General features: G+C 40.4%; 2 protein-coding genes across 4 annotated transcripts in view; one reads left to right on the top strand and one right to left on the bottom strand.

Moving 5' to 3' along the window:
* Positions 1-12,402, bottom strand: part of LOC134225361 (mannose-1-phosphate guanyltransferase beta-like) — a 43,723-nt gene that overhangs the window by 27,225 nt on the left and 4,096 nt on the right. The window lies entirely within an intron of this gene.
* Positions 1,716-3,031, top strand: LOC134220802 (Bardet-Biedl syndrome 5 protein homolog). Its single transcript, XM_062699897.1, has 2 exons — positions 1,716-1,834; positions 1,896-3,031. Exons 1-2 carry the CDS (start codon positions 1,779-1,781, stop codon positions 2,881-2,883), a joined length of 1,044 nt encoding a protein of 347 aa, XP_062555881.1. The 5' UTR covers positions 1,716-1,778; the 3' UTR covers positions 2,884-3,031.

The following is a 12,402-nucleotide window of genomic DNA, read 5'->3' on the forward strand; positions in this document are numbered from 1 at the left end:
GCAAAAATCCTTCACAAATCACTCTTCACATTTTTTTAAATCCCTTCAGGTTCCCTTTCGGGAGTTTCTTAAAGAAACCATACGAAAAATCGTTAGGAAATTCGTTTTGAAATTCCTCCGGGAGTTCTTTTCGATTTTTATCTTGGAAATTCCTTCAGAACTAATTTAAAAAATTGCTAATCATTTTTATGGACACTCTTTTAGTGATTTCTTTGAATAATTCCCGGAATCCCGGAATTTCTTTGGAAATTCCTCCAAGAATTGCTTTGGAAAATCCTAACTAATTTAGTATTTTTTAATATATTCCTAAATAATTTCCGAGGGAATACTCAAAAGAATTTACAAAGCAATCCCTAATTGATTTCCCGAATAAATTCCTAGATTTCACCAAGAATAACTTCGGAAATTCTCCAGGAATTCTTTAGAAGATGGCAAAACGTTTTTTGCGGAACAACGATCCATTAACGTTCACTACATTTTCAATAGATTTGATTAGTATATTTATTCAAATATTTTTAAGGATTTTTTCATCTTTTGAGAGAATTTCACTTATGATCACCGGGTATTGAAATTTCCCTGATTATGTCAGGAATTCCCTGATATCTCCAGGTATTTTCCAGGTGGAGAGAAATTTCCTGATAATTCCAGGTTTTCCAGGTTTTAACAGGTAGTAGACACCCTGATTCAACAGTTAAGCTGAACTGGGCTTAGTGCAGAGTGTCTTTGCCAGGAGTAAACTTAGTAGCTTTTAGCAACTGGATCTGTTGCCTTGCCGAAGTCGCTAGCACAGTTACTATTCCGAATATCTCCAATACACGACCACTGTGGAATGAGAGGAACAAAGAAGGGAAATGCCTTCGTGAAAGCGCATTAAAAAAATACTCCATTTGAAACTCGCGTATTACAGCTTCCTTATCGGAAAAGCCACATCGCCAACGGCCAGTGCCGTGTGTGCAAAGAAGCTTGCAAAGCCGTCGAACAATGCAAACGCTCTAAAGATTTTTCCCAGGATTAACGCTGGGCCATCGTAAGCGAGTACACTCTTTGCTGTCGTTGTTCATGCCATCACGATGGCGTATGCCAAGATAAACTCTGCGGGAAGAATGGGTGTCAGCTCAAGCACCACGCTTTGCTGCACAACGATCACAAACAGTGACGCCCTCAACCGCAGTAACAATACCTGCTACAGTCGCAAGTACGGAGCCTCCCAAAGCAGGATCTGGTCCATCCTATCTGAGACTGAGACTTATCACCAGAATCCATGTAATGTAAAAATGTAAAAAATATTTATTGTTATGCTGAAATATGAAATTTATATTGCTATCATAAGCTGTTTTCGATTCATTTAATTGCATCGGCATTACTATTTTGAACTTTCCAACCTGATACTTATTTTGATAAATCTAAATAATTCTCCACTTCTACTTGAACTCGGTTGAAATATTCTTAAATTTGAATGTCTATAAAATATAGATGATCTATTGTGATTCATGAATTCTCCACTTAAACTTATATTGAAACCTATCCTATCCTACCAGTGGTCGAGTTGGCTTCGCTACCTCCAGTTGACGCGAAATTGCCGAGGTAATTCCCCAACCCCTTGGAAAGCACTATCCTATTATGATAAATTCCATAAGCTATACAGTTGCCTAGAGATGAATAATGCGCATGACCACGTTCAGATCCCTACATTGCTGTGGTAACCGAGGGCACCACAAACATTCGTGTTAGATTATTTCGTGGATCATGTACCTAATTGTGTTATTAAAATACCAACCATGAATCAAAAACCAGTTTGGGAAGATCGGGAGATCAAGTTCGACATAACCAATATGTAAATTTATCAAATTAATTACACACGTTCCTTGTTCAAGTGCCGTTGTTTTTCTCGATAGTTGCAAGACCATCCGCAGCGGGGAACAAACGCTTGAAATATTGGACTCAATAGAAGATACCAAGGGTAACCTTGGCGATCGGGGAAGGCTGTTGGTCACAAATCTTCGGATCATTTGGTACTCGGTAACATCCAATCGATTCAGTCTATCAATCGGATTCACCTGTGTTCTCACCATGAACACCAAAACGGTGGTCTCTAAGGTGCGGGGAACAACACAGGCCTTACACATACTCAGCGTAGGCAACAACTCTCGGTTTGAGTTCATTTTCACCAATCTTACCGCTAACAACACAAAACATTTCTCCACAATCTTTGACATCTATCGCCTGTATCAGGCCTCATTCCTGTATCGAGAACTCAAGCTACGATCTGCGATTGTCAACAGCGGACAGCTGAATGTGTTATTGCAGGAACAGGTTTTCAACACAATAAACGGCGTGTGGAATTTGTCCAGTGACCAAGGCAATCTTGGAATTTTCATTTTGACAAACGTCAGACTGGTATGGTTCGCCGAAATGAACAACAGTTTCAACATATCGTTGCCGTACATGCAAATATCCAACATTCGTATTCGTGAGTCGAAATATGGTCCTGCACTTGTCATCCAAACGTTGGAAACGGCAGGCTCCTACGTGCTGGGATTTCGCATAGATCCACAGGACAAACTGACGGATGTGTACAAGGAGCTACTATCGCTGCATAGTGTCTACACTGAGACACCAATCTTTGGGGTGTTCTACGAACAAAAGCCGGACATCGAGCGGCCGCCGCCGGAGTCGATTGACGATATTGAAGAATTGGACATGACCGCCGGTGCTGAAATCAACAGCAAATTCACCGCTTACCTCGCCGAATCCGATCCGGGCGGGCTACGGCGTAAGCCGTTTTATTGCAAAGAATTGGGGTTTGCCATGGAAGGCATCAAGGAAGGCTACACCCTGAAGGACTTGTGGGAAGTGGTGCCCAGTGGTTCGTCGTCTGGTTGAGCTTTGTGCAGTGAGATGAATGTTATATGTATTTGTTAAATAAGTATTTAGTAAAATTAAATTATCAGTACTGACAGCAAGTCAGTGTTGTCCTACGCTCAGGGCAAAAAATTATGCTCTTTGATTTTACTCCATCTAAACGATTTTATAGTCTCAATTAAGGGTCTGTCTCATTTGGAGAATTAAACTAATAGAAGGATATTTGAATTTTCTAAATGTCATGGCAAACTGTCAAAAAAATGCACTCCAGAGCCACAGAAGCGCGCGCACTGAAAATACACTGGAGTGTTTTCACTGACTTTTCACAAGACATTTAGAAAATTCAAATATCCTTCTATTAGTTGAACTGTTGAATTAGGTTAACCGCCTTCTTTATTTATTCCTGCTTTAGCCAGCAAAGGAATGAAACTGATACATATCTCCTGCATTACAATCGGTATTCACCCTGAACCCAACTAACATTTAATGTCAATGTAAATGTTATTTCAACTCGTCTATACGGCTTCAAGCTGAATATGCGTGCTATACATATGATCAAGAACTTCTATTCAATGCTTTTACCAGCAAATCTGGCTAATTTGTGCAGCTGTTTTTGACGTGCCTGTACAACTACTTTACAGCATGTTACACAATTTTTTCTCAATCTTTACTAAACCATTTAGTAATATAATTCGTTTCAATGGCGCTTATTCAGATTTTTTGAATCTGTTAAATAAGTTTTATACAGCCACTGATTTCAATTTGATTAAATATTATTTAAATTTAAATTTGAGGTAAATTTCGGAGTTTATTCAATGTTTTTTTTTTGTAAAAACTGAAATATCAATTTTGTTGCTACCTAGATTCGAACTCCTGATCTCCTGATTCAATGGCTGCTGCTCTGTCATCACCGTCACTTTGACACATGTTTATTTATCATCAGACTAAGGCCGGAGTGGCCTGTGCTGCACATAAAAGATTTCTCCATTCAGCTCGGTCCATGGCTGCACTTCGCCAACCACGCAGTCTGCGGAGGGTCCGCAAGTCGTCCTCCACCTGATCGATCCACCTTGCCCGCTGTGCACCTCGCCTTCTTATTCCCGTCGGATCGTTGTCGAGAACCATTTTCACCGGATAACTGTCCGACATTTTGGCTACGTATCCGGCCCACCGCAGTCTTCCGATTTTCGCGGTATGAACGATGGATGGTTCTCCCAACAGCTGATGCAACTCGTGGTTCATTCGCCTCCTCCACGTACCGTCCGCCATCTGCACCCCACCATAGATGGTACGCAACACTTTCCTTTCGAAAACTCCCAGTGCGCGTTGGTCCTCCACGAGCATCGTCCAGGTCTCGTGTCCGTAGAGAACTACCGGTCTTATAAGCGTTTTGTAGATAGTCTGTTTGGTACGGCGGCGAACTCTATTCGATCGGAGCTATTCAACATCGCTTTGACACATGTAACAACATAGAAAATTATGGATGCGCTTCTTCGCATACCCTATAGGTTGTTTTACTAACGCTATTTTCAGATTCATGCTGATAAAAGTTAGAAAGAAGCCTACATGCTGCTTTTAGCACATAAGCTTGAAAATTACACTTGCAGCATTATTTCAACTATTATTCAAACATTTCTTATTAGACAGAAGCTGTACGACCGTAATCAGTTTAAATTCAATTTTATTGGCATATCGGTCTCGATGCTGCTCGTATAGAGGAAGGGAGCAGCGTGTGTGCGAAAGCAGATGGGAAAGAAACGGAGTCCGAATGTTATCGCTAGGCAGCGACAAGTGTGAAAATTGTTTGAAAGGTGTTGAAGTATGCGAGGGCCATTTGAGAATAATTAAATTATCGAAGCGTCCGTCTTTGCCGTACATCCTTTCTGGGGATGGCTCGGGCAGTGAATGAAAGTCACTGTTACCGAGACTGGCAAAAACGGAGGCAACGATACGCATATTTATTTATTCGGCTAATACTTAATTAGTTCTAGCGATCGATGTTCATCATTTGGAGAATCATCGATGGTCGTGTATGGTTTGTACACATTGCACCGAGTCTCTCCCGATGCCACCATATGATGCTATTGGAACCACAATTCTTATTTACGCGCCAAATCATTTCTTATTAGACAGAAGCTGTACGACCGTAATCAGTTTAAATTCAATTTTATTGGCATATCGGTCTCGATGCTGCTCGATGGCCCTCGCATACTTCAACACCTTTTAAACAATTTTCACACTTGTCGCTGCCTAGCGATAACATTCGGACTCCGTTTCTTTCCCATCTGCTTTCGCACACACGCTGCTCCTTGCGCTGCTCCCATCCTCTATACGAGCAGCATCGAGACCGATATGCTAATAAAATTGAAGTTAAATTAGGTAGGGTAGAATACGGCTTTGGCAGGGTGCGACATTTGTTGGGACCCTCAACAATATTTGCGTTTTCCAGCAAACATACACTATTTATGAACATAAATTTGATTCAATCACACAATTTCAAGTCTAGGCTTTCATTTGACTAAGTTGTTTGTGTAAAAGTAGCAAGATTTGACGAATTGTTACGGTGATTAACAAATTTGCACCTACGAAATCCTTGCCATTATTGCATCGCCCAAGAAAGCAGCAGACGAAAAGCAAACTGTTACTTACTTTTTTGGATCGCCCGTTTCTTCTCTTTATCGTGTATGATACGACAAATTAGATACGTAAACTACTTTTTACACTTTATTACCACTTGATTATCACCACAAATAGCAAATTTATCCAATATTTGCTCTATGTTTCACTAAATAAAATTGGGACTGTTCGTTTTCTTTGGCAGCAGCGCACTTCGGAATAGAGCGAGAGAATGTGTTTGTGAGCATATCAAACACACGCTAAAAAAATACCACGCACAATTCCATGTGATTTGATTTTAACAAAACTACGAACAAAATATCCGGCGTTGGCATTTATTTTAAAAAAGTGTTAGAATACAAATGCTTCTATTCAGATTTTTACTCAGACCATGAATTATATCAAAAGTGATAGCCACACCGTAGTATTTTAAGCCTTATGTGGCTGACAGAACCATTTTCCTTTGCAACTTTAATACTTTCCAAGCTCATCAAAAAAATCATAACCATTCCCGTTCCTACATAGCGCATTTCAACCATAAATAATTGCCTACTTTTAGGGTATTATCAATTATTCAACTGTGAAACGTAGTGTACGAATGAGGTGGCTCCAGCTCAATCTTATGTGTATAGATTTGGTTTTACGTAGTTTACGTCGCTGTACACAATCCCCATGATTATTTTGATGAAACAAACATATCATGTACGGACCTTCAAATCTAAGGACCGTAAAGAGCAAGTTGTATATTTGAAACTGGTTGATAGACTTGCTTACGCGTGAAGACTCTAAGGCATTACAAAAGACAAAAGATGTAAATCTTGGCAGCGGACGAAAAGTATGTAAGTTCCCTTCTCCAAAATGGCCAACATTATTCAAATAGGTTAAAAATGGTAAAAGTTATGAAATTGTCAATATCTGGGTACACGGGTACCCTATCTGCCATTCACGTCTGTTTTTTGTTGGCCGCATAAGGGGTAAAATTTGTTTTACAATGTGTTTAAATGTTTTTGCCTATCTTCCACGTGACATAAAATTGATGCCAAGGCTAAAATGCATGTTTTGTTTTAAGCCAGTTTTGATAATTAATAAAATTTCTTCCAAAATTGAGTGAAGCGAGATGAGCGTGCGGCCGATTATTATGAATGAATTTTACTACTAGAGCAACCAGCATCTGGCACCAATACATTACTAGTTTTTTACTTCCATGTCTAGTTGCTGAAGGGAGCAAAATCATTGCTGATAATAGAAATTGCTATGCCAATAGAAGAAACGTTTACCTGTCACTTTATATTAAATTTACTAAGTTTGTGGTAAAAGATATTATATTAAGTGAACACCAATCATCAAAGGAAGAGCATACGAATGTATACCAGTTGAACGATACCTGTGTTTTAGTGTAATTATTCATTATTTTTATCATTCAATTTGGCGAATGTCTTAGACTGCCAAGAATAGGTATTTTCCCCTATTCAAACATCTATCAGCATGTTCTGTTGGCTAACTTTTATGCACCATCAATCGCTGAAATTGTTTTTAGGCAACATTTTCTCGATCTGTATAGATGCTACTCTGTTGCTAATCGTTTAACAGTAGCCGTCAACAGAAATTTCGCTTCTAAATGGCTTGTTTTCTTACACTAACTGCTAGCATTAATGACAGCGCTTTGTCAGTTGCTATAAGAGCAGGTGAATACCTTTGTAGCTGCTTTACAGAAATCAATAGCTCATACACAGCTCCGGCAACAAAAATCAAATGTAAACATTGCGGTTTTGACGTTCCATACTGATAAGCTATTAAAAGAAGTAGTATAAGGTTTACTTAAACGTTGTGTAATCTTCAAAAATACAGAAGTTACCTAAATGGTTCGTTACATCATTTATAGCACCATTACGCTATATTGTTAGTGCTATAATAACAGCGAAAACGTTTTCATTGTGAATGCTACTCGCCGTAATATGGGAAGTTGCTAACAAGCAACTCAATTACATACATGAGCTCTTAACCGATAAGCTTTGTTGTTAATTCAGACAGAGCTGTTTTATGACTATATGAAAGCTGCATAAACGATAAAAGATAAATATGTTCGGCACAAACTGACTAGCTGATAGATATTTGGGTAATAGTCGAGTTGAAGTTTAAGGGATTATTTGCGAAGGCTTTTCTTTTATTTAGCACTAGCAGACCCGACAAACTTCGTTTCGCCTAAAATTGATTTATTCTCAGATTAGTTCTTGAGTTATGCAGAAATTCCTGTTTCATTTGTATGGGAGCCCCCCTATCCAAAGCGGGGAGGGGTCTTGAACTATCTTAAGAACCTTCCCCGGCCCCAAAAACCCCAGTATACAAATTTTCACGCCGATTGGTTCAGTAGTTTCCGAGTCTATAAGGTTCAGACAGACAAAAATTCATTTTTATGTATATAGAAGAAGAAGATTGGCTGCTTTTATTTAAATATTATACAGCCTTAGGCTAGAAGTTGAAGCTTTTAGCACCAACATTGTTAGTTGGGAAGCTACATTGTACATTAGCGATGGTTTTATAAGTAATCAATTGAAAGATTGAAACATGACAAAAGATATTTTAGTTACTAGATAAAGATTGTCGCTGTCATCGCTGTCCGGAACATCTTTTGCTGGCGAGGATAGGGGAGCTAAATGTCAAAGAAGGAAAATCCATACGATTTGACAGGTATGTACCACACATGTTTCGGACAGCAGAACAAAGGGAACCGAAGCGACAATCTTTATCTAGTAAATAAGGGTTCATTCACAAATTACATAACGCTAAAATTGACAATTTTCATCCCCCACCCACCCCCTCGTAACGTTTTTTGTATTGAAGGGATTCAAAATTTGTATAGGCCGTAACGCTCAGACAGATACCCTCCCACCCCCTAATGCGTTATGTAATTTGTGAATGGGCCCTAACTAAAATATCTTTTAACATGACATTATGGTACAGAAAGGCATACGATAATTTGTACACAGTGAAGAAGGAAAGTATTCATACAGTACAAGAACAAATGATTTCTCAACACCTCCCTTCAATTTTTATGTTTAGCAATTCGAATAACTTTTCATGTTCAACTTTTGATAATGGTTTCGTTGGCGCATCTGCTGGTTGATCATTACTTGGTTTATAAACAATCTCTAGATACACTAAATTAATGATTTCGTGTGTGTTACTTCTACGTGAAGTTAAACGATTTACAATGATATGGAAATGCTAATATCATCTTCCAAACTTGGACGTACATGTTCATGATAGCATTAGAGGCGAAAGTATAGAATACGGCAGGCATGAAGAATGTTTTTATAGAAGTCGATTTGAAAGCGAGCGGAGGGCAATATTTGTGATGGCACATATCGCACGACCTTCCTTCTGCCAAGCTCCCGTATGAAGGGGGAGGGAAGAATATCAGTGTGGAAGCTGATGTATCTCCACTGGCAAAAGGAAGGTGGTTTGACTTGCTCATATGCCATCGCGTGCGGAAGGATTTGCTATCGACGAGTACTGTCTCCAAATTTCTAATATGACATCAGCATTTAGTCGAATAGGATTTTTATTGCACAGTTCTGTTTTCTCATTGCGTCCGTCTCGAGTCCGTGCGAAGTAACACACACGAAATCATTAATTTAGTGTACTACCCTTGGTGGGGGCATCCATCAATCCAGCTGTTATTGGTCGACGGTACAGCAGCAGTGCCTTTCTCTGCTTTGTTCTCTCCGAGGCAGCCAAGTTGGTTGCGACGAGACGGACGCAATGAGAAAACAGAACAAACTGTGCAATAAAAATCCTATTCGACTAAATGCTGATGTCATATTAGAAATTTGGAGACAGTACTCCGTGTACACGGAAGAAAAAAAGTACCCAAAATTGAGTATTTTTAAACTTACTTTTGAGTTATTTTTTCTCTTCTCTTTCATCCACACTTTCTTTTGTTGTCAAAAACAAAAGAGCCAAACAATTCAACGACGCCAGTTCAATACGGGAAGCTATAGATAGTAGAATCTATAGATGAGCGAAAGCATCGCTGAGTCGATTTTTTTGACCGTGCACACGCGTATATGACGTCACAGCCCTTAACATTTCCATTGAAATCGTGACGTCATGCTCGTTTGGAAACACGTTTGACAGTTCGTTTGGAGACAGAGGATTTATCTTCACTCATCTATGTATTCCACTATCTAGGGTAAAGTGACCAATAGTGGACCCCCAACTAATAGTGGACCCTCCAGCCATTTTTGCATTATTACTGCACAATGTCAACATTTCGCTATGAAATTCTATCGGGAGAACCTACCTTACAGTCCTATGATTTGACTACATGCATTGGAAATGCGATGGAAAGTCAATTTAGATGATTTTTTACAATTCTATAAAAAATAAACACGAGAGTGTCCATTATAGGAATATTTTAGGGGGTCCATAATAGGGAAGAAGAACGTCCCGAAACGGGACATGAAAATCAAATGAAGTGTCAATTGTTGGTAAGCAATTTCCTATTATGGACCCCAGGGGTCTACTATAGGGCGAATTCAGTTAGACTTTAAAATGTAAATTTCTACGAATAACGTCGTGTATATGGGTGTTTTATGTATGTATCGTGAAGAGGGGATGCAGAGCTTGTTGTTAGATATCAAGCAGAGTTAATATTTTGAAAATTTCTAAGTCGTATGACAGGAAGAGCAAAATTCCGCTACTAGAGGGTCCACTATTGGGCATTTTACCCTATACGGGAAGCCAATTTTGAGTTTTATTACCTGAGGTCGAAATTGAGTGAATTAAACTTACATTTGAGTAAATAAATTTTCCGTTTGATACTTTTTTAACATGGGAGTAAAGACAAACTACTTCGACCCTACTTACTCAATTTTGGCTTCTCGTACGGATGTTCGAGGTTGGGTGAATAAAACTCATTATTGGGTAGTTTATTTCTTCCGTGTAGCGATAACCTCACCAGATTTCTCTTGAATAACGACAGTCTTGTTGAAGAAATGAACCTCCTTTCCTTGAGAAACAACTCTTTTTACGGAAATCAGATTTTCCTGCAGCCCAGGAATGAAAAGGCAGTTATACAGTTTCAACTTTTTGATTTTATTTACTCCAACAACTGATTTGAGCGCTACTGACCCTTTCTTAGTAGCCTTCAAATGTTCACCCTTCTTTGCAGTAGTAACAACCATTTCCACATCAAAATTTTCAACATCACTCATGATGGAATCATTGTTAATCATGTGATTGGAAGCACCAGAATCAGTCACGAATCGCCTCTTGTTCACCATACTTGTGGTTACCATTAACGCGTGTTCTCTTTCCTTTCTATCTAGGTTTGGCTGGCTGAACTTCTTTCGGATAGACTTTCGGATTGGATTTCGGATTGGCTACCATAGCCACATTCAATGGAAGTCTCTGGAGAGATTCGGCATCCAGAAGCATACGGTGAAGGTCATCAAGTGGTTTCTTCTTCAGGATCGCCTCCGGGATCATGAGTATGGCTGCTACCACATGCTGCATGCGTCCAGGGATTGCGCCAAGTAGCGTTTGAATCTTCTCCATGTGTGTTTCTTGAGGGTCTGCATACTCCAGTTCCATACAGAGTCTTGAGTGTTCTTTGAATAGTTCATCCAAGGAGCGAAATTGGCGATCTCCCAATCTGAACAGCTGACGACGAAGGGAAATGGCCACCAGTGTTCCACCTCTTTGGTATGCATTTGACAGTGCATCCATACACTTTTTGGCGTATTGGCAATGCATTAGTTTCTGAAGAGGTTTATTTCCAATCGTGGAAATAATTTCATCGATTGCCTCGTCTCTCGGCTTCGCAGCGTTTCTAGTACAACACTTGTCGGTGTGCTTCTTCTTGTGGCGATGCATTGGGATCTGCCTATCCGTATGGCTCCTGTCTAGGAGTACGCAGTAAACTCCCGCTCATCTCCCTCGAATATCCCAACCATCTGACTCCGTCTTTCTATAAGCATCACTGTGGATGCATTTGGCACCATAGGATCTGTCATCCTATTTGTTGGCTCTGCGACACGAGAACCATTTCGTGCGGTCACTTTTATGGATGGGACATAACTGGTCCGCTATTTCGGTTTGTCTCGTTTCACTCACTTCCACTTCCAGTTACTCCTGCGAACCGATTGCCACTGGACGCTTTGCTGAACCAATTCCTTCCGGACACTTCATTTTGTTCATCGTCGCTACTTTCCCGATCCTGCCACCAACCGCTTGGTATCGATTAAAACTTCCATCAACGTTACTGTTCTGGTCGAGGCTTCCATTTGCCACTCTATTTCTGCTGCGATCTGCAGTCATAGTTTCGCCTCTGCTGCGACTTATTCCAGTCGCTCTGTCACGGCTGCATCTTAAACCTTCGTCACGACTGTGACTCCCACCAGCCACTTCGTCTCGTCTGCGGCTTTCATCGAACGCTTCGTCCCGAGTGCGGCTTCTGCCAGCTGCTTCGTCCTGATTACGGCTTCCACCAGCCGCTTCGCTTTGGTTGCGGCTTCCACCAGCCGCCTCGCTTCGGTTACGGCTTCCACCAGCTGCTTCCCAAGCAACCAGAAGTTCGGATAAGAAGGGCTATTTTGGCTTAATCAGCTCTCATTTTAAGTATTTTTTTGTATGTAACGGAACTTTAAGTGAACTTTAAAGTTCCGTTAAGTATGCTTGGAACTTGATGTGAACCATAGTGAACCAATTAGTTCGGTTAAGAGTAAATTTAAGTAAAATCTGAACTTCTGGTTGCTTGGGTTCGCTTTGGTTACGGCTTCCACCAGCCGATTCGTCCCGGTTACGGTTCCACCAGCCGCTGTCTTTCGAATTGCTCCAGTCTTTCGTCCTTGGCTGCTACTCGCGGCCACTCCATCCTGGCTGCTACCCACAGCCAAATCGTCCTTCTGGTCTATCGTCCTT

This window comes from Armigeres subalbatus, chromosome 3 (genome assembly GCF_024139115.2).
Source record: "Armigeres subalbatus isolate Guangzhou_Male chromosome 3, GZ_Asu_2, whole genome shotgun sequence".
Lineage (NCBI taxonomy): Eukaryota > Metazoa > Arthropoda > Insecta > Diptera > Culicidae > Armigeres > Armigeres subalbatus.

What these genes read in the sequence shown, in the direction of transcription:
- LOC134220802 (XM_062699897.1), top strand. Translation starts at nt 1,779, where the DNA reads ATGAATCAAAAACCAGTTTGGGAAGATCGGGAGATCAAGTTCGACATA. An exon ending in AAGTTCGACATAACCAATAT is followed by an intron (nt 1,835 to 1,895) that starts GTAAATTTATCA and finishes TTTTCTCGATAG; the next exon opens with TTGCAAGACCATCCGCAGCG.